This window comes from Elephas maximus, chromosome 7 (genome assembly GCF_024166365.1).
Source record: "Elephas maximus indicus isolate mEleMax1 chromosome 7, mEleMax1 primary haplotype, whole genome shotgun sequence".
Lineage (NCBI taxonomy): Eukaryota > Metazoa > Chordata > Mammalia > Proboscidea > Elephantidae > Elephas > Elephas maximus.
The window spans coordinates 17,327,301-17,346,803 of record NC_064825.1 but is presented as its reverse complement, the minus strand read 5'-3'; the positions used below and the strand labels follow the sequence as shown (position 1 = coordinate 17,346,803).

Here is a 19,503-nt window from a genome sequence, read left to right as displayed (position 1 = left end):
GTCTTCTAAATCATTTAACTTAGATTCTGGTATTTTTTCTATCAGATTTTTTTTTTTTTTGTATTTAAAAAACTAGAAGTTCTCTGGGTGTTTAGAAATTATATAACCTGAGGCCATTAAAATGAATCTGGATAATTTAGATAATTTTCTTGTGATTAGGTAACTTTGGAGCTTTTAGTATTATAGCTAATTCTTTGCATTTTCTGGAAGTACAGTTGAACGTGCCTAGAATTGTTCTTTCTTGTGTATGAATTAGCTTCAAGCATGAATGTGAGTGCTTGAGTTATATGCCATATTAACTTCTTTGAGATTAAAACAGGACTTTTCTTCAAAGGTAACATCTACTTTATACTCTTCATTGAACATATTTGAAAGCAGTGAATACTGTTGAGTAAAAAGAAAGGGAACAAATTACTTATACTTCCCACTGCTTCTTTGTCTCTTTGAGAGTCACGGAGTTTATGAAATATTTTTCAGATAAAATCTTCTCCAATATTTTGTAGTGTGCCAGTATACTGATAGCATGATAGTAACTATTACCTTGTAAGACTTAAAATGAATGTATCAGGCATTGTGAAGTGCCTTACATGCATTGTCATTTAATTCCTACAACAATCCTGTTATACGGAAGAGGAAATCCAGGTTTAGAGCTAATAATAACCCTTCTCTAGGTTACTCAGCTCTAAAAGATGTGAAGCTGAAATTCAAACCCATTTTGCTTGATGCTAAAGCCTGCTTTTTAAAATTACTGAGCCATTTTTCTTCTCTTGCTTGCTAATAGGATGTGGATGAAGCAAATCATAATATTTGGAAGTGTGAACTCGATCTCAACTATGAAGATGACTATAAGATTCCCGTACATTGTATTAACCTTGTTCTGATAGTTTCACTCTTTCTGAGTACCCCACAGACAGTGTGTTGGAATATGGCATGGGGTATGTGGTTGGCTTATACCATCCAGTGGTCTACCATCTCTGAATGATTTGTCTTCACTTAGCTAGTTAATTGTGTAGATGACTAGTTGAGATTTTATTTCCCCTTAATGTTAAAATATTTTCTAGCAGAACCCAAGTATACTCAGATAAGTTGGTGAATTAAAGTGACCAGATTTTATAGACACCAAAATATGATTAAATGCTTTCTCAACTCTGGATATTGACAAGTTTTTTCTTTTTTTGAAATAAGTATTTAGAAAATACTTAAGTTTGATTTATCTGTTCTTAATTTTATCTCGATTTAATTAGAAATAATGTTCTCTCTTTTGGTAAGTTATATTTTCGGTTTTATTATCTTCTCGATTCATCAATTATTCTTCCTTATAATATTATTGTAGAATACTTGGGACTAAAGGGACTCATTGCCACAGCTAGGCAACCAGACTGCTGGCAAAAATAACTTTTTTCTGCTAGTTTTCTGAGCTCCAGCTCAGAAAATCATGGGAGAAGGTTTTGCTAAGCCCAACTTAGGTTATGGGGCACTTCAATATCTGTGGAGTGATAAAATGTGATTGGCCCAGTTTTGATCATGTGGTTATCCCTACGAACAGGATGTGTTCTGTGACCAGTATAAGAGGAGAAGGATAACCACCATGACTCACTTATAGACCACATATTGTGTGGCTATTTTGCCAACATTTTGGAGCTTGGCCTCAGTAATTTTCTTGTAGGCAAAGTAATTGCTTGCAGGTAGTTTTTACTGGAAGGCTCCTCACCCCGGTTGAATAAAATATAGGGTCCATTTTATGTTATTATTAGTAGTAATAAAAATGATAATAGCTACCATTAATGGGCTCTTACAGTGTATCAGGTACCATGCTAAGTGTCTCTAATTGAATTCTTACAATAATGTTACAAGGTAGGTGTAGTATCCTCTTTTTTACAGGTAAGGAAACTGAGGTTAAGATAGGTGAAGTAAGCACAAGGTCACTGGCTAGTAAAGCAGAGGTGGAATTTGTATCCAGTTCTCTTTGATTCCAGTCACTCCATGGGAGAAAGATGTGGCAGTCTGCTTCCGTAAAGACTTACAGCCTTAGAAATCCTATGGGGCTGTTCTACTCTGTCCTGTAGGATTGCTGAGTCAGAATTGGCTTGGTGGCAGTAGGTTTGGTTTTGGTTTCTCTCTGAGTATGGACCTGGGCTCTTAATACCCATTAATGAGACCATTCATTTAACACATACTTATTTACCTGCCATTTATAGCAGACACGAGGAGTACAGTGATGAACAAGGCCTGTTCAGTCTCACAGAGAGTACAATTAGTACAATTTGTGGATTAAAAATGTTCTCCCAATAAATGTAAACAAATTGGTGATTACCTTTTATAGCATTTGTTTTCGATATTAAAATGTCAAATCTTATTTTCCGTGGGTACCATGTATCAAAGAGACATGGGTCATGGCACAATTATATCTAATCTCTTTTCATATTACATGTCTCACACAGTATTGTGCCACCAAAAGAATGTTTATATACAGAGATAATCTAAAACAATTCAATTTTGATATATTCTTATTTAATATATCCTTATAAATAGAGTCAATTCTCTCAACATAATAATTGCTTTCAAGTTTTTTGTAAATGGGTGAATTTAGACAGTTGGATTCAGAGTATGATCCTTCTAAGACTGCTGGCAGCAGCTGATAGAAACTGTGTGGCAGACTATCAGTTTCTCACCCTAGATTCCCTGACTTTGTTTCTTTTTTCTTTGCTTTACTCATCTTCTCAGATTGCCGCTTAAAGTCTGAGTCTTAATCTCTCCCTTGCTTTTCTATCCTCCTTCCTTCCTTTCCTCAGAAATTTTTGAGCATGTTCTATATTCCAGATATGATCTTTTGCCTTGAGGAACTCTCATTCTGCGTGATTTGGTATCTTTTTTGATATACCTGTTCATTGATACAGCCTATTCTTTGTTCTGCTTTTGTTTTACCTGTAAGATGTTGGACCATCTGATGGCTTCTGTGGTTTCTAATCTCAATCAGTTGCTTATGTTTTGGTTTTGCCTCTTTTCTGTAAGTAATAACACCTTTGGTGGAATTATTTGTTGTTTTAACTTACTTAGTGTTCTTCTCTTTATTGTGGAAAATCAGGAGTTCACTACAGTTTTCTGTTTAATTTAGAAAGAATATCCAGTAAGGAGAAAACAGTTGTGATAATTGAATGTAACTATCCATGTGTTTAAACCATACAGTGATATATTGAAAATTGCTAATGCAAAAAGTTGATCTGTTAATAATGATTAATCCAAACCTCACAACTGGATTTTCCCTGGTTAAGTAAGTTTTTTTTTTTTTTTTCAGGAGATGTGCAGGTGGCTTAATCTTTAGCATTTTCTCTAAATGCTATTAGCATGTTCTCTATCATTCCTTCAGCCCCAACTTGGAAGTGTTTGTTTTATATAGGTGCAGTCTGAATGGTCATCTTGTATATTAATAAAAGGAGATGATTTGAAGACTCAGTGTGAACTCAAATTTAAGAATTATGCTTTTGTAAAGCCAGAAATTTAGAAAAAGGAATATAACATCTGTTATTTATTTCAGGCTGATCAGTTGATGTTCGCATTGCATTTTGTTCGAGGAATGCACCCTGAACTTTTTCAAGAAAATGTAAGTAGAATTAGAGGAGGAAAATTTTAGACTTATATAGAAATTTGGCCATGGGTGGATTTATAGTTAGATCAGAAATTACACTAGGTTAGAAATTATATGCAAACCTATAAATCCTTCATGAAGGTAGAGGATGAGCCGTGTTTTCCAGAGTGATGGTAAGATGGGGAAAGCAATGTAAGTAACTCACCAAACTGCTTAGATTTTTCTGAATCCAGGCCCACTTAAGCAGGGCACCAAAAGAGTCAACCTTCTTATTGTCCTGGTCTAAGCCGTGGAGTTGCTAAGTAGGAAAAAGTGAAACAAGATGGATATACAACTACATTATTTATTACCTCCACTGACTTGTTCAGAGTCGGTAGATGAAGCAAGAGGATGGATAGTTTCAGGTGCTTCCTTGAGCCTGCATGTTTATGTCAATCTTTTTTATGTATAACTTTTTTCTTTCTTTACGACCTCGTTTCTGGTTTGCCATATAACCCCCCTCTCAAACTTTAGAAGAATATCCCTCGAGCTGGAACTAACTAATGCATCTCTGGTCTGCCTAAATTATCTGTAGTGATTTTTTGTCATTATTATGCCATTATAATAAAGTGCGAATCTAATAACCAGAGTGCCTGGGAATGGTATATGGACAGTGCAGCTTTGACCTAGTAAACTTTAACTCTGCTTTTTTCATATTTAGCTGTGTTCTGGGTTCCTCTCATTCCTTTGTTAAAACCATGTGGACCATTCTACAGTTATGCCTATGTTCTTTCCTTTTTTTTTTTGTCTTCCTAACTCCACCTGCTCTAGCTGACTTGTATAGTTTCTCCTGAACTTATTAACTTCATTCCTTTCATTTCTACTGTGAACTTTGATACTTTTCCCTCCTCCTGTGTAATAGATTTCACCATATTCAGTATGTTCCACATAATATCAGACTTGATATTCCCTATTTTTTCCTCCTGGAGTATAAATAAATTAGCACTGAGGAAGATAAACTTCTTTGAGTCACATAGTAATCATCCCTATTTTACATATTTATGGCTGCATAATTTTAATTGGAAGAGTGTTTGACATGGGTTGGTGGAGGCAAGAAGTATGGTGCTTTAGTAATTTGTTCATATTGCTCTCAAATTTTATTATATTATGCTTTATTTGATGACTGATGTGTAACAAATATTCTGATAGCACCCAGGTCATTATGCGATGGTAGAAACCCAGGGTAAAAATATAGATTTTCTTAGAGTACCCACAACACTTGATCAATCTCAACTCCATGGCTACAAAAGAAGAAATAATGAGAGTTTTCTCTTAATCTATAGGAAAAAAAAAATAAGTTAATGTAAGTACTTTTCTCAGTACTTCCCTAATATGTACTGTTCTTAAATTTTTGGTGATCCTTACTGCCTAGATTTTTCTGAACCCATGAGTCTTGGTGGCGTAGTGGTTGAATGCTGGGATGCTAAACTAAAGGTCAATGGTTCGAACCCACCAGCTACCCTATGGGAAAAAAATGTGGCAGTCTGCTTCCATAAAGATTTACAGCCTTGGAAACCTATAGGGCAGTTCTACTCTGTCTTTGAGGGTCACTATGAGTTGGTATAGATTCGACGACATTGCTTATAACTATTGGTGGGGAGTACCTATGCTAGAACAAATAAACAAGTATTGAGCAAATGCTAATCGGATCTGACATTAAAATTTTGGGCTTCTAAGACTGCCGACCTTTTGGTTAGCAGCCGTAGCACTTAACCACTACGCCACCAGGGTTTCCTATTTTTTTTTTTTTTTGACTTGGTTAAGACTCACATATATGTGTATATATATGTATATAAAATATATAACTCATGTATGATATGCAGCTATATTTTTGTTTTAATAAAATAATTTAGATTTCATATTAATATTTTCTGTTGACACGTGTACTGGTTCTTATAATGTTAATGTTGTACTAGAAAAAGTGGAAAGATATGAAAGGAGTTTTATTTATTTTTTTTTTGAGTCCTTAGAAAGCTTCCTTGTAAGCCATCTTGGGAAATTAAGAACATTTTGTTAACTAGTTAGCATTTTCATGTTTTTTTGTACTCTTTATGTTTTTGTTCAATAGGAATGGGATACATTTACAGGTGTGGTTGTTGGAGATATGTTACGGAAAGCTGTAAGTTGAAATAACAAAACCTCACTATTTTACTCTTAGTGAAAATAGTTCTGGCTTTGGAATCATAAAATATAATATGCTTCATATGAATTTTAAATTATTGTTGATATACTTTGATTTTATACTTTGATTAGAGGAATATGTCCTTGTCTCTATTGCCCTACTTTAAAATGGGCCTAAATTTATGTTTTTGTCCTTGAAAACTCACATTTTTTTGAAGAATAATAATTAAATACTAAGAAGTGAATGTAGTTTTTTGATCTCCCTGCCCCTTGGTATATGTATTTTATTCCAAGAACCCTTTTATAATCTTTAGGAAATTAAAATCTTGTATTATATTTCGGAAATTTTTCTTATATAACTAAAATTAAAAAAATTAGTTTTAAACTTGTTATAACTTCATTCAAATTTAGTTTTTTCTCTAGTATATTTCTATTTGAACATGTGATGTATAATATTCCTCAAAGCACTATACCCAAACTGTAATATAGAACCTAGATCATGTCTGCAATGTAAGATATAGTTAAAATAATATGACTTCATAGCTATTTCTGTAACATTTAAGTTTTTCTGAAATTTCACGAAAGATGAAACACAAAGAAAATGAATGCAATATTTGTCCAAAAGGTTTTTTATACCTTATGTAACTTAGAATTTTATCATATTAGCTTGTAAAACAAATAAATAAATAATACACAGAATCATTATTTTTCCAAAATAGTGTTCATAAAAATAGCTAATTAATTGTTAATTTTTCTGAAAGTCTGCATTTTATCAAGTATATCAAGGAAAATAACTGATTTTATTATAGGACTCTCAACAAAGAATACGTGATCAACTTCCATCTTGGATAGATCAGGAAAGAAGCTGGGCAGTGGCAACATTAAAGGTATTCCTTTCCTACTATAAGGAATATATATACGTTTTTTAATGTTTGAATTATTTCTGTTGACTTCGGATGTGCTGCCTGCTTATATTCAGTTTTGATATTTCTGCACATATGACATAAAACCTCTGAGTAAAAAAATTACCAAAATTACTCTAAATAAATATTTATTCTAAGTAGAATGATGAAAATTTGTCAAGTATACTCTGAAGAGAAAGCTATTTGAGATGGACAGAATGTATATGTTGGGGAAAACCTCTGAGATATTAAAGGAGAATATTGAATGATGAGTAGAAATTTATCAGGTACCAGATAGAGTTAAAACATTCAGAGTCACATGTTCATATTTAGGGGCATAAATGAACATGGCTTAGAAAAACATGCTTTGTTATAGATATGAATCTGAAATTTGGCATATTTTTACAGTCTAACCTGGAACTCAAACTTGCTGCAATGCTTAAAACTTGTGTTCTGTTTTAATGATGCCATGTCTTTTCTCCACAAGGTGGAGATAGTTGAGTGCAAATGTTTTTATGTAGAGAAAAGATTTATTAACTGTGAGTACTGATTTAGTACTACTCTGGAAATGTTTTCTTTTATTTAATTTTGGCTTTAACACTGGATAAGTTTACCATATTATTTCTGACCTAGATGATTAGTTAAGCCAACACAAATATAAAACAAATAATAAACATTTACCTTAATTGGTTTTCATTTACTTTTTTAGAATTTTTCTTAAAATGTGTTTACATTTGTTTAAGCAGTGTATGTGGTTATTTTTATTTTTTAGATTGCTCTCCCCAGTCTTTATCAGACCCTCTGCTTTGAAGATGCAGCTCTGTGGCGTACTTACTATCATAATTCAATGTGTGAGCAAGAATTTCCGTCTATTCTTGCAAAAAAAGTTTCCTTATTTCAGCAGGTAAAATTTAGTGTTATTTAAATGCATAAAGTAATGTTTCTCTTGCCATTCAGAAACCACTAAAATGAAAGCTTTGCCTTTAATGTGACGTAGTATGTAGGGAAAGGATTTTCACTTTTACCGTCTTACCCAGACAATTAAATTATTGGCAGAATTTCTAGTTACAGTGTCTCCCACTCTATCTTTTTGTCACTTCCTCTGCTTCGACTCGAGGGTGATTTTACAGTAGAAAAAATGTCTTTCAGAAAGAAAGTGAGGTACACATTGTACAGGTTCTTCACTCATTTCCCAGGGTTCTATCGAAGGAAAAGACTGGTGAGGAACAGGGGATTTGTTCCCATTTCATTTCCAAATAGAATGATGAAAGCTACTTGTGGGTTCCACCCCATAGTCTGATTGACTAGCCAAAAAGCTCATAGTGGTAAAGTTCTGCAAGAATTAACACTCCAGGAAATGACTTAACTCTTCACCAAACTGCTGGCTGTGGTTTATGTCCCCCTCATGTTTCCGTATACATGAATTTCATTTCACCAAGTGTGTTAAAATTAACAAAAGCAACTAAGAAACTCATCATTTGAAAATCTAAGCATCTGGGAGTATCTTTGATGTACATGATACAACATAAAAATAGTAATTTGAAACTTCTAGGCAGGATTTCTAGACCTCTGTTCTGCTGCTACCAGAAATGCCTTACCTACATACCTTTATTTTCTCCTGCCATTTGGCCCTTCGTGAGATCCTGAAGACATGATCCTATGACCATTGCATGCTGATGTTTTTACTTTTGTTGTTAGGTTTGAGGAAGTAAATGGAGTTCAGCAATAATTTGGATATCAAAATGATGTCATGGTATATACCTATTGTGACAGTTTTCAAGGCATAGTAAATGCTATGGAACAATGATGTTTTCACAGATTTTAATAAATATTTATTTACCTAAATTAATTGATATTAGTTATTGTTTGGTTAAAGCTTTTATGGGAACTTTATTGTTTAAAAATAACCTGCACTTTATTTTAAGGTTCTTGTGGTACAGGCTCTCAGACCAGACAGATTGCAAAGTGCCATGGCTCTATTTGCATGTAAAATCCTGGGTAAGTGTCATACTTTTCTAGAACAACGTCACTCACCTGAATTATTTGGTTTTTATTGTCATTTTATTTTATATTAACCTTAGTTTATAAAGATTATAAGGTCTTTTTATTTCATTCTACATATCTGACAGACCCCCATTCGTTTTAAAAACTAGTTTTCTGTGTTGGATATGACCATACAGTGTTATTTTATATTTGATGCATAATTTACATTCTATATTTAGTTAAGGTGTTTGAGGTTTTAAAAATTATTTTCCTATGAAAGTGCTTTAGACATTTATCTATGGTTAGAGCTTCAAAGCAGAGAATCAAATATTTGTGCCAAATTTTTACTGCCTAGGTACTACTTATGGTCATAATTTAATGGAAAATTTAGAAATTAAAGCAAAATGTACTGCCTAGGTACTACTTATGCTCATAATTTAATGGAAAATTTAGGAATTAAAGCAAAATGAACTCACAGATGCCATAGTCTTAGGAAGTAAATTCCTCAAAATGAGTTATCTTTGTCTAAAACAAAAAATAAAGAATTTTTATGTCTTTTAGACCAGAAACAAACTGTACAATACATTTTTGTTAAGTCTTTTAGTAGTCTTATCTAGAGGGTTAAAGTTATCACTCATTTGGAATAAAAAATCATACCATGATTCTCTTTGTGCAAGTAAAGTTTGGAAAAACTGTGTCAAGGAAAGACTATGAAAAATATTTTTCTTGAAGCAAAGTCGTTGAAGGGTAATGAATCTTTACTATTTCGGAATCCAGAAGGTTTTAGAATTACATTGTAAACAAAAAATCTAAGTAGTATGCTGACAATTTTTTATCTAGAAATTCTCCGTTTCTATTTCATTTTTCCTTATATATACATGCTTGTGGTTATATGAACGTATACACATAATTTTATATAGGAACTGTTCCTTATTAATTCTAACATATATATTCTAGTCAGGTAAGACTAACATCGTATGCATGTTTTCTCTAAATTAGAATTTCTCATATAAACAAGCTAGCACAGAGTTTTATGAAATTGCAGGAAATACGAGTCCTTCTATGCTTATCATTGAAAACCTTTGTAGTCCTGCATAATTATTGTTTTCTTTGTAGATAAAGCCATTATATTTGGGTGAGAACTCTTATTGTGAGAACTCTTAGCTGCAGATGATCAGATTTATACTAGTAGACACAGTCTTTCACTTAAACTAAAATGTTCACAATGATAATGATAGCTAACACTTAAACAGCTCTTACTATGTGCCAGACATTAGTCTAAGTGCTATATGTGTATTAGCTCTTTTAATCCTCACAGTAACTCTATAAGGTATATGCTGTTTTTATACTCATTTGAAGATGAGGAAACAAGATCATACAGCTACTAAATGACAGAACAAAGATTCAAACCCAGATTCAAAGTCTGTGTTCTTACTAAATACTGAAGGAGCCAAATTTATTCTCTTTTTAGATAGATAGATAGCTGCCATTTGACTCCAACTCTTGGTGACTTATGTATATAAAGAAATATTGCCCGGTCCTGTGTCATACTTACTATCACCGGCATGTTTGAGTCCATTGTTGTAGCTATTGTGCCAGTCCATCTCACTGAGAGTCCTCCTTATCCTTGCTGGCCTTTTACTTCACCAAACATGTTGTCCTGCTCCAGTATTGATTCCTCCTAATGATGTGTCCAAAGCAATCTAGTTAAGCAGTGTTCTGTTGTGATCCATAAAGTTTTCATTGGCTAAATTTTAGAAGTAAATCACCCGACCTTTAATTCCTAATCTGTTTTAGTCTGGAAGCTCTGCTGAAACCTGTCCACCCTGGGGAGTCTGCTGGTATTTGAAATACGAGTATGATAGCTTCCAGCATCACAGCAACATGAAAGCCACCACAGTATGACAAACTGATGCGCAGGTAGTTGATTCTCAGTTTAGAGAGATATTATTAGCAAACGCTAATAATATAAAGAGCTGGAAGTAGAAAACCAAAAGGGAAGAATACACTTGGTGTTTCTCAAACTGAAAGAACTGAGGAAAAAATTCAAGCCTCAAGTTGCAATAATGAAGGATTCTATGGGGAAAATATTAAATGACGCAGGAAGCATCAAAAGAATATGGAAGGAATACACAGTCATTGTACCAAAAAGAATTAGTTGATGTTCATCCATTTCAAGAGGTGGCATATGATCAGGAACTGATGATACTAAAGGAAGAAGTTCAAGCTGCTGTGAAGGCATTGGTGAAAAACAAGGCTTCAGGAATTGATGAAATATCAGTTGAAATGTTTCAACAAACGGATGTAGCGTTGGAGGTACTAACTCGTCTATGCCAAGACATACGGAAGAGAGCTTCCTGGCCAACTGACTGGAAGAGATCCATATTTATGCCTATTCCTAAGAAAGGTGATCCAACTGAATGCAGAAGTTATAGAACAATATCGTTAATATCACACTCAAGCAAAATTTTGCTGAAGATCATTCAAAAACGGCTAAAGCAGTATATCGACAGAGAACTGCCAGAAATTCAGGCCGGTTTCAGAAGAGGACGTGGAACCAGGGATATCATTGCTGATGTCAAATGGATCCTGGCTGAAAGCAGAGAATACCAGAAGGATGTTTACCTGTGTTTTATTGACTATGCAAAGGCATTCGACTGTGTGGATCATAACAAATTATGGATAACATTGCGAAGAATGGGAATTCCAGAACACTTAATTGTTCTCATGAGGAACCTTTACATAGATCAAGAGGCAGTTGGTTTAAAGTCAGGAAAGGTGTGCGTCAGGTTTGTATTCTTTCACTATACCTATTCAATCTGTATACTGAGCAAATAATTTGAGAAGCTGGACTATATGAAGAAGAACTGGGCATCAGGATTGGAGGAAGACTCATTAACACTGTGTTATGCAGATGGCACAACCTTCCTTGCTGAAAATGAAGAGGACTTGAGATCACAGCCTTCAGTATGGCTTGCACCTCAACATAAAGAAAACAAAAATCCTCACAACTGGACCAATAAGCAACATCATGATAAATGGAGAAAAGATTCAAGTCAAGGATTTCATTTAACTTGGATCTACAATCAACAGCCATGGAAGCAGCAGTCAGGAAATCAAACCACGCATTGCATTGGGTAAATCTGCTGCAAAGGACGTCTTTAAAGTGTCAAAAACAAAGATGTCACCTTGAAGACCAAGGTGCGCCTGACCCAAGCCATGGTACTTTCAATTGCATCATATGCGTGTGAAAGCTGGACGATGAATAAGGAAGACCGAAGAAGAATTGATGCCTTTGAATTGTGTTGGCAAAGAATATTGGATATACCATGGACTGCCAAGAACAAATAAACCTGTCTTGGAAGAAATGCAACCAGAATGTTCCTTAGAAGCAAGCATGGCAAAACTGTGTCTTACATACTTTGGACATGTTGTCAGGAGGGATCAGTCCCTGGAGAAGGACATCATGCTTGGCAAAGTACGGGGTCAGTGGAAAAGAGGAAGGCCCTCAACAATGTGGATTCACACAGTGGCTGCAACGACAAGCTCAAGCACAACAACGATTCTAAGGATGGCGCAGGACCGGGCAGTGTTTTGTTCTGTTGTGCATAGGGTCCCTATGACTTGGAAGTGACTCAACAGCAACTAACAACAACACAACAGTAACATAAATAAATGTCTCCTTAAGTCTTAGATAAAGTTGTTCTGTACATGTATCCATCCCCACTCTAACCTACCAACCCAGCTTTTTACATGATAACTGTCTTCTGCCTGTACCTCACCAGAACACACACATGTACAAACATACAAGTATTGTGAGGCTCCGTTTATACAGAGTGAGGGGTGACTTGGTTGGTTGGGGATGGGTATATGGAAATGGTCTGGTCATATTCTGTGCTTTCATTTACTTATACATGGAGGTAGAAATGCCCCTGATTTTTTCATACCTGACAGATAGGATTTTTATCTACCAGGTAATGTTTATTCATTTTTGGTAGAATGCTTATCCACCTAACTCTAGATTCCAAGTGCAAGATAACCATCTCAAACTCACAAAAATAAAAAAAGGGAATTATTGGCTTAAGTAACTAGTATTCAGAAAGGAAAGGTAGAGCTGGCCTCTGGGCCAACTAGTTTCATAGGCTCAAACATTGTCAGATGTTTCTCTGTTTGTGTTAGTCTCTCAGTTTTTTTCTCTCTATTTTACCTATTTCTTTGTGTCTTTATCACACTCTGTCACTTTGCTTTTAACTTTAATTTCTATTTGTGTGTTGCTCTCAGTTTCAAAATTTTCTACATACTGGGGAGGTAAGGCTGTTGACCTCACAGGTTATATTTTAAAGCTTGTGATGAAAGAGGAAAGAGATCTTTTTCTTCCTGGCTTTACCATGGGATATCCTAGGGGAGCACACTGATTTTCCCAGCTTGGGCAACATGTCCACCTCTGCAGCTAATTCTACCAGAAATATACGGAAGAGCGTTTTCCCCCAAAAGGTATGATAGATGGAGGAGGCACGGTTACCAGAAGTGGGAAGGGCTGCTGGTAACAAAACACTGTAGATATCCGTTATAATTAACTTAGTGTAACCTATATTGACTAATTTTCACATTTAATTAGTTTGACAGTTGAAACGTTAATTTGTAAAGTGCTTTTGAGAATATTAACTCTATTAAAAGTTACAAGTGTGTAAGTTTTGTGTCTAAAGAATGAAATAGTTACGAAATAATAGTGTCTTTAAAGCTTTTTTTTTAAAGCAAAACGTTTAACATATTGTCAAATTTGGACATACATGGTGAGTAATAACTATATATAAGGCATAGTAGGCCTGGTTGCACAATGGTTAAGTGCTCAGCTGCTAACTAAAAGGTCGGTGGTTCTAACCCACCAGCGGCTCTTCGTGAGAAAAGACCTGGCGATCTGCTCCTGTAAAGGTTTTTCTGTGTGTGTGTTGTCATTTCTGGGTGCCATCAAGTCAATTTTGACTCATAACTACCCCATGTGACAGAGTAGAACTGCCCCATAGCATTTTCTAGGCTATAATCTTTATGGGATCAGATTGCCAGGTCTTTTCTCCTGTGGAGCTGCTGGGTGGGTTTGAACTGCTGACTTTTCCGTTATTAGCCTTGGAAACCCTGTGGGGCAGCTCTACTCTGTCCTGTAGTGTCACTATGAATCGGAATTAACTCAACAATATATAGCAACAGGCATATAATATAAAAACTAACTAGCAGTTTTTTTTTAGCAGTGTACTACTTAAATTAGTTTTCTGAAGTAGCCTTTTACTAGCATTTTTGAGAAAGTGGAAGCGATAAGAGAGAAATTCTTCATTTCCCACCAAAGTATTTACCAATTATCTGCATTGATTGGAAAAACCAATCAATTTTTTTTTCAATTGATACTCATATTGATACTGCATTGATACTCATATTCATCCTGCTTTCCCTTGTTATACTGTGAATGGATGTCTCTGATGTAGTCAGTGGCAAATCCGTCTGCTCTTTCTTCTTTCTTGTCATTATCCCTTTCTCCTGCATCATCAGTTTCACGTTTTTCACTGGACCATTTCTGTCAGCATACAAACATTTTAGTTTTACTTATCCTAAAAATACCTCTTCTGACCTCATACCTCTCTTGAGCTATCATCTCATTTTTTTACTTCATTGTATAATAATACATCTTGAAAGCATGTCCATAGCCAGGGGCTATAGTAATACATTTCCTCAGCTCTTATGCTGTTCTCAGCTCATTCCATTTGGACTTCCATTCCTACAATTCCACAAGATTGCTCTTGTTAAAGTCAACAATGTTCTCTTCTATATCCAATGCTGACTTTTGTGTTTTTGTCTTACTTGACCTCTCAAAAACACTCAAAGTTGTTCATTTCTTCCTTCTTTAAACACTTTCTTGTCTTGATTGCTATGTTTCTATTTTCATTCCTCATCTCTGTAGGCTATTCCTTCTTACTTTACTGGCTTTTTCTCTGCATGTCTTCTAAATATTGGCATATTCTTTCTTCCACTACAGTTTTGTCCTGGGTTCCCTTCTTTCATTACATATAGATGTACCCTGTCTAGGTAATCTCAGTCCCTGATTTTGAATACCATCGCTGTATTACTGACTCTTGTTATCTCTTGTTTCTAGCCCTGATGTCTTCCTGGAATTCTAGGCTCAATACATCCAAAAATTTATTTGACATTTTCATATGAATATCTAATGACACCACAGTTTTTTAAAAAATAATATTGTGTTTTCGGTGAAAGTTTACACAACAAATTAGGTTCCCATTTAACAATTTTCTACACAGTTTTTTCAGTGACATTGGTTACATTTTTCACAATGTGTCAACATTCTCATTGTTTCCATTCGGGTAGTTCCATTTGCATTATCTAGTTTACCTGCCCCCCTGCTTCCCCCATCTTTTCATCTTGGCTTTAGGGTAAATGTTGATCATTTGGTCTCCTATAGATGTTTTTTTCAAAGGAGAACAATATTCATAGTAGCTATTGTTTATTTTATGTGTTAATCTGTAATTTAGTTGAAAGATGACCTCCGGGAGTAGTTTCAGTTCAGAGTTTAAAGGGTATCTCAGGGTTCCTCTAGTCTCAATGGTCCAGTTAGTCTGGAATTTTTAAGAATTTGAGTATTTTTCTACATTCTTCTCCCATTCTTTCAGGGTCCATCTGTTGTGTCCCTGGTCAGAATGGTCAGTAGTAGTAGCAAGGTACCATCTAGTTATTCTGGTCTCAGGGTAGATGGGGCCATGGTTCATGTAGGCTTATTAGTTCTATAGAAAAATTTCTCCTTTGAGTCTTGGGTTTCTTTCTTCCTCTTTTGCTCCAGACACTAGAGACCAGTAGTTGTATCTTTGATGACCACGTGCCAGCTTTGAAGACCCCATATGCTACTCACCAAACTAGGAAGACTTCACAATTTTAACATAACCAGTACAGAACTTTTAGTTTGTCTAAATCAACCTCCACTTATTTGATCAAACCAAAGCTCAAAAGTAATTCTATTCTTACTCACTATACCCAACGTTCCAGCTAATATTTTTGACTATAACTCCAAAAACATACTCTGAATTCATTCACTTTATTTATAAGTGCCAGCCTAATGCAAGCTGTCATCATCTCTCATGTCAAATACTGCCATAGATTTTATTTGTTGGCTCTCTCTTCAGAATGTATATGGAATCTAATCACTTCTCACATGCCCACTACTACCTACCACTTGTTCAAACCACCATCATCTGAGCAAGATTATTACAATTCAGGCTTCCATCCTTCTACCTTTCCAGTTTATTTTCAACACGACAGTTAGACTGTCTTTTGAGATGTAAGTTAGGTAATACCATTCCTTTGCACAAAATTTTCTAATGACACTCTGTCTCTGTTACGGCCCTTACAATATCTTAGAAGGTCTTATCTCTTCTGGCCTTGTTTCTCTTCAGAACCAATTTCTTGCCATTCTCACCCTTGTTCAATCCTTTCCAGCATAATGGCCTCATGCCTATTCTTCCAGTGCTCCAACAATGTTCCTGCAGTCTCCCTCTTCAAAGAGAGCTCTTCCCCCACTTACATCCCTCACTTCTCTGCTCAGATGTCATTTTTTTAGTGAAGATTTCCCTCAGCAATCTGTATAAAAATAGCACATCCAATGTCCCTGCAACTCTCCCTATTTTCCTTTGCTTTATGCTCTGTAACTACTATCGGAGATCTGGGGGCACAGTGGTTAAGAGCTACAGCTGCTAACCAAGAGATTGGCAGTTTAAATCCACCAGCCGCTCCTTGGAAACCCTGTGGGGCAGCTCTACTCTGCCCTGTAGAGTTGCTATGAGTTGGAATCGACTCAATGGCAATGGTTTTTTTTTTCTTTTTTATCACCATCTGAATTCAACCATATTGGATATTACTTGTTGATTAATGCCTGTGTCCCCATCTAAAATATAACCCACATGAGGACACAAGTATTATTTTGTTCACAGTTGTGTTCCCAATGCCTTAAACAGCTCCTAGAATATACACCCAGTCTGACTCATAACGACCTAGAATATATAAAATATATATAAAAATATATAAATGTTCGTTAAGTCAATGGCTACCTTCCTAATTGGCCTCCCTACATTCTTTCTTGCTTCCTCCTCATTCATTTCCTGTTCAGAAGACTGTTGAATCCCTTTAAAGTCTAAACCAGATCATATCTCTTTCTTGTATACAATTTCCAAAGTTGTCTGAAACTACTTACAGAATAAAATCCAGACTCCTTATTTAGGCTAACAAAGCCCCACAGTCTGGCCCCTGTCTGCCTATCTGACCTCATCTTGTACGCCTCTTGCTTGCTCACTGTGCTTTAGGAGGCAAAACAGCCCAAGGACCTTTGCATTCTGTTTGGCCTGTCTTTTCTTCTCTTTTTGTATGTGTGGCTCCTCTCTATCATTCAGATCTCAGCTTTAATGTGCATTCTTAGAGTGGTCTTTATGGGCTAGCTAGTAAGCATCAACACATCAGCCTATTTTAGTTCTCTGCATAGTGCTCATCACTATTATATAATTAATTCTGGCTTCTTGATGTATTTATTGCCTGTTCCTATCACTGGAGTGCAAGATTAAGTAAAATGAAGCAATTTTCAAATGTCTTAAGAGTCTACCCTTTTCCTGCCCACTTACTCTTAAAAAAATCAGCTCTTCGTGCCGCATTGTACATGACCTTCCTTATTGACCTTGTAGACTGACCTTCTACCAACTCCTTGGAATAGTTCTGTTACTGTTCTGTTTCATCTCCAAGTTAAATCACATTTAAGGTTTAACAAAATTAACTGAAAACCTCATGATATTCAAATGCCTTAAAGTTTAATATACTTCTAAAACCATACTACTTATTTCTAGGCAAAATTTAAATGTACTGGGAGTATGGCTGGATGTCTTTGTGCTTGGTCAAGTAGTTTTATTAATACAGTTTTTAAAATGCAATTGAAGTTTTATTGTATGAATGAGTTTTAAGAATTCAAATTACTAGAGAGTGACAAGCACTTATCTCTTTCTAATCAAATTTTAGAGATTTGATTTCAAATGTAATTTCTCTGCCATTATTCATATGTGAAGGTTTTTATTAAGCTTTATCAACCCTTTTCATAATCTATAAACTTCAAGATAGTAACTTATAAAAGTAGTTTCAATTTTAGATTTAAGTTAGTATAGCAATCCTCAAAACATGCCAGTTTAATATAATTCTATAAACTAAGTGTATGTACTGAAAAATCTACTACATTATGTTTTTTAAAAGAGTAGCCACCAGATGCAAATATCTTCACTTTTGTAATTCTAGTTTAATGTTACTTAAAAAAAAAATAACTATGGAGAGCGGGGTATTATGCTAAGTGAGGTATCTGAAATGTAAAGGCACGTGGTCCTATAAGGTGCTATATTAGCTACAAGATCCCGAAACCTCTCAAAGGTTCTGCATCAGAAAAGTCTTTGGTATCTCACTGCAGTTTTGATTTGCATCTCCCTGATGGCTAATGACATTGAGCATCTTTTCATGTGTTTGGTGGCCATTTGAAAGTTTTCTTTGGCGAAATGTGTGTTCAGGTCCTTTGTCCATTTTATGATTGGCTTATTTATCTTTTTGTTAAGTTGTCAAAGTTTTATATACATTTTGCTTATTAGATTCTTGTCAGATATATGGTTTCCGAAGGCATTGTCTCAGTCGCAGCTTGTCTTTTCACTTTTTTGGTAAAGTCTTTCAATGAACAAAAGTTTCTAATTTTTTATAGTTTATTTATTTTGTCTTTTGCTCTTTGTGCTTTTGTTATTGTATTAGAAAACCCACTGTTAAAAGCTAGCCCGGACAGTGTTGCCCCTGCTTTTTCTTCTAAGAATTTTATAGTTTTAGTTTGCACATTTAGGTACTTACTCCATTTTGGATTTTTTTGTGTATGGTGTGAGGCATGGATCCTGTTTCATTTTTCTGCTTGTGAAATCCGATTTTCCCAGCAGCATTTATTGAAAAGATTCTTCTTTCCCTATTGAATGGACTTAGTACCTTTGTCAGTTGACGACAGATGTGTGGGTTTATTTCTGGACTCTCAATTCTATTCCAGTAGTCTATTTGTCTGTTGTTATACCGATACCTGGCTGTTTGATTACTGTAGCTGTACAGTATGTTTTAAAATCAGAAAGTTTGAATCTTGTTCCTTTGTTCTTCTCTTTCAACATTGCTTTAGCTGTTTGGGGCCTCTTGCCATGTAAAGTTCAGGATTGTTTTTTCCATTTCTGTAAAGAAGGCTGTTGGAATTTTGATTGGGATTGCATTAAATCTACAGTTTGTTTTGGGTAGTATTGACATCTTAACAATATTAAGTCTTCCAATCCATGAACATGGAGCATCTTTCCATTTATTTAAGATACCGTTTACTCCCCCTAGGATGGCTAAGACAAAAAAAAAAAAAAAAACCCTGAAAATAACAAATGTTGGCGAGCTTCTGGGGAATTTGGAACCCTTACCCATTGTTGGTGGGAATGCAAAATGGTACAGCCATTTTGGAAAACACTGTGGCAGTTTCTCAAAAAAGTTAAAAATGTAAATACCATGTGACCCAGTAATTCCACTCCTAGGTGTACACCCAAAAAACTTGAAAGCAGAGACTCAAGCAGAGACTTGTACACCATTGTTCATTACAACACTATACACAATAGCCAAAAGGTGGAAACAATGCATATGCCCATCAACATATGAATGGATAAACAAAATGCATACAATAGAATACTACTCAGCCAATAGGAAAAATGAAGTCTTGATACATGCTGCAATATGAATGGAACTGGAAGACATTATGCTGAGTGAAATAAGTCAATCACAAAAGGTCAAATATTG

At 35.1% G+C, this 19,503-nt stretch overlaps 1 protein-coding gene across 5 annotated transcripts in view; it reads left to right on the top strand.

Annotated features, from left to right (window-relative positions):
* Window positions 1-19,503, top strand: part of DYNC2H1 (dynein cytoplasmic 2 heavy chain 1) — a 412,907-nt gene that overhangs the window by 180,133 nt on the left and 213,271 nt on the right. For 4 of the 5 annotated variants that reach the window (XM_049889447.1, XM_049889448.1, XM_049889446.1 and 1 more), the window contains exons 71-75: window positions 3,536-3,601; window positions 5,694-5,744; window positions 6,556-6,633; window positions 7,421-7,552; window positions 8,574-8,646. In XM_049889447.1, the coding sequence (XP_049745404.1) occupies window positions 3,536-3,601; window positions 5,694-5,744; window positions 6,556-6,633; window positions 7,421-7,552; window positions 8,574-8,646 (400 nt within the window). Of the gene's footprint in view, window positions 1-3,535; window positions 3,602-5,693; window positions 5,745-6,555; window positions 6,634-7,420; window positions 7,553-8,573; window positions 8,647-10,428; window positions 13,332-19,503 lie in introns of those variants that run through there. The other variant, XM_049889450.1, reaches the window with a different exon arrangement.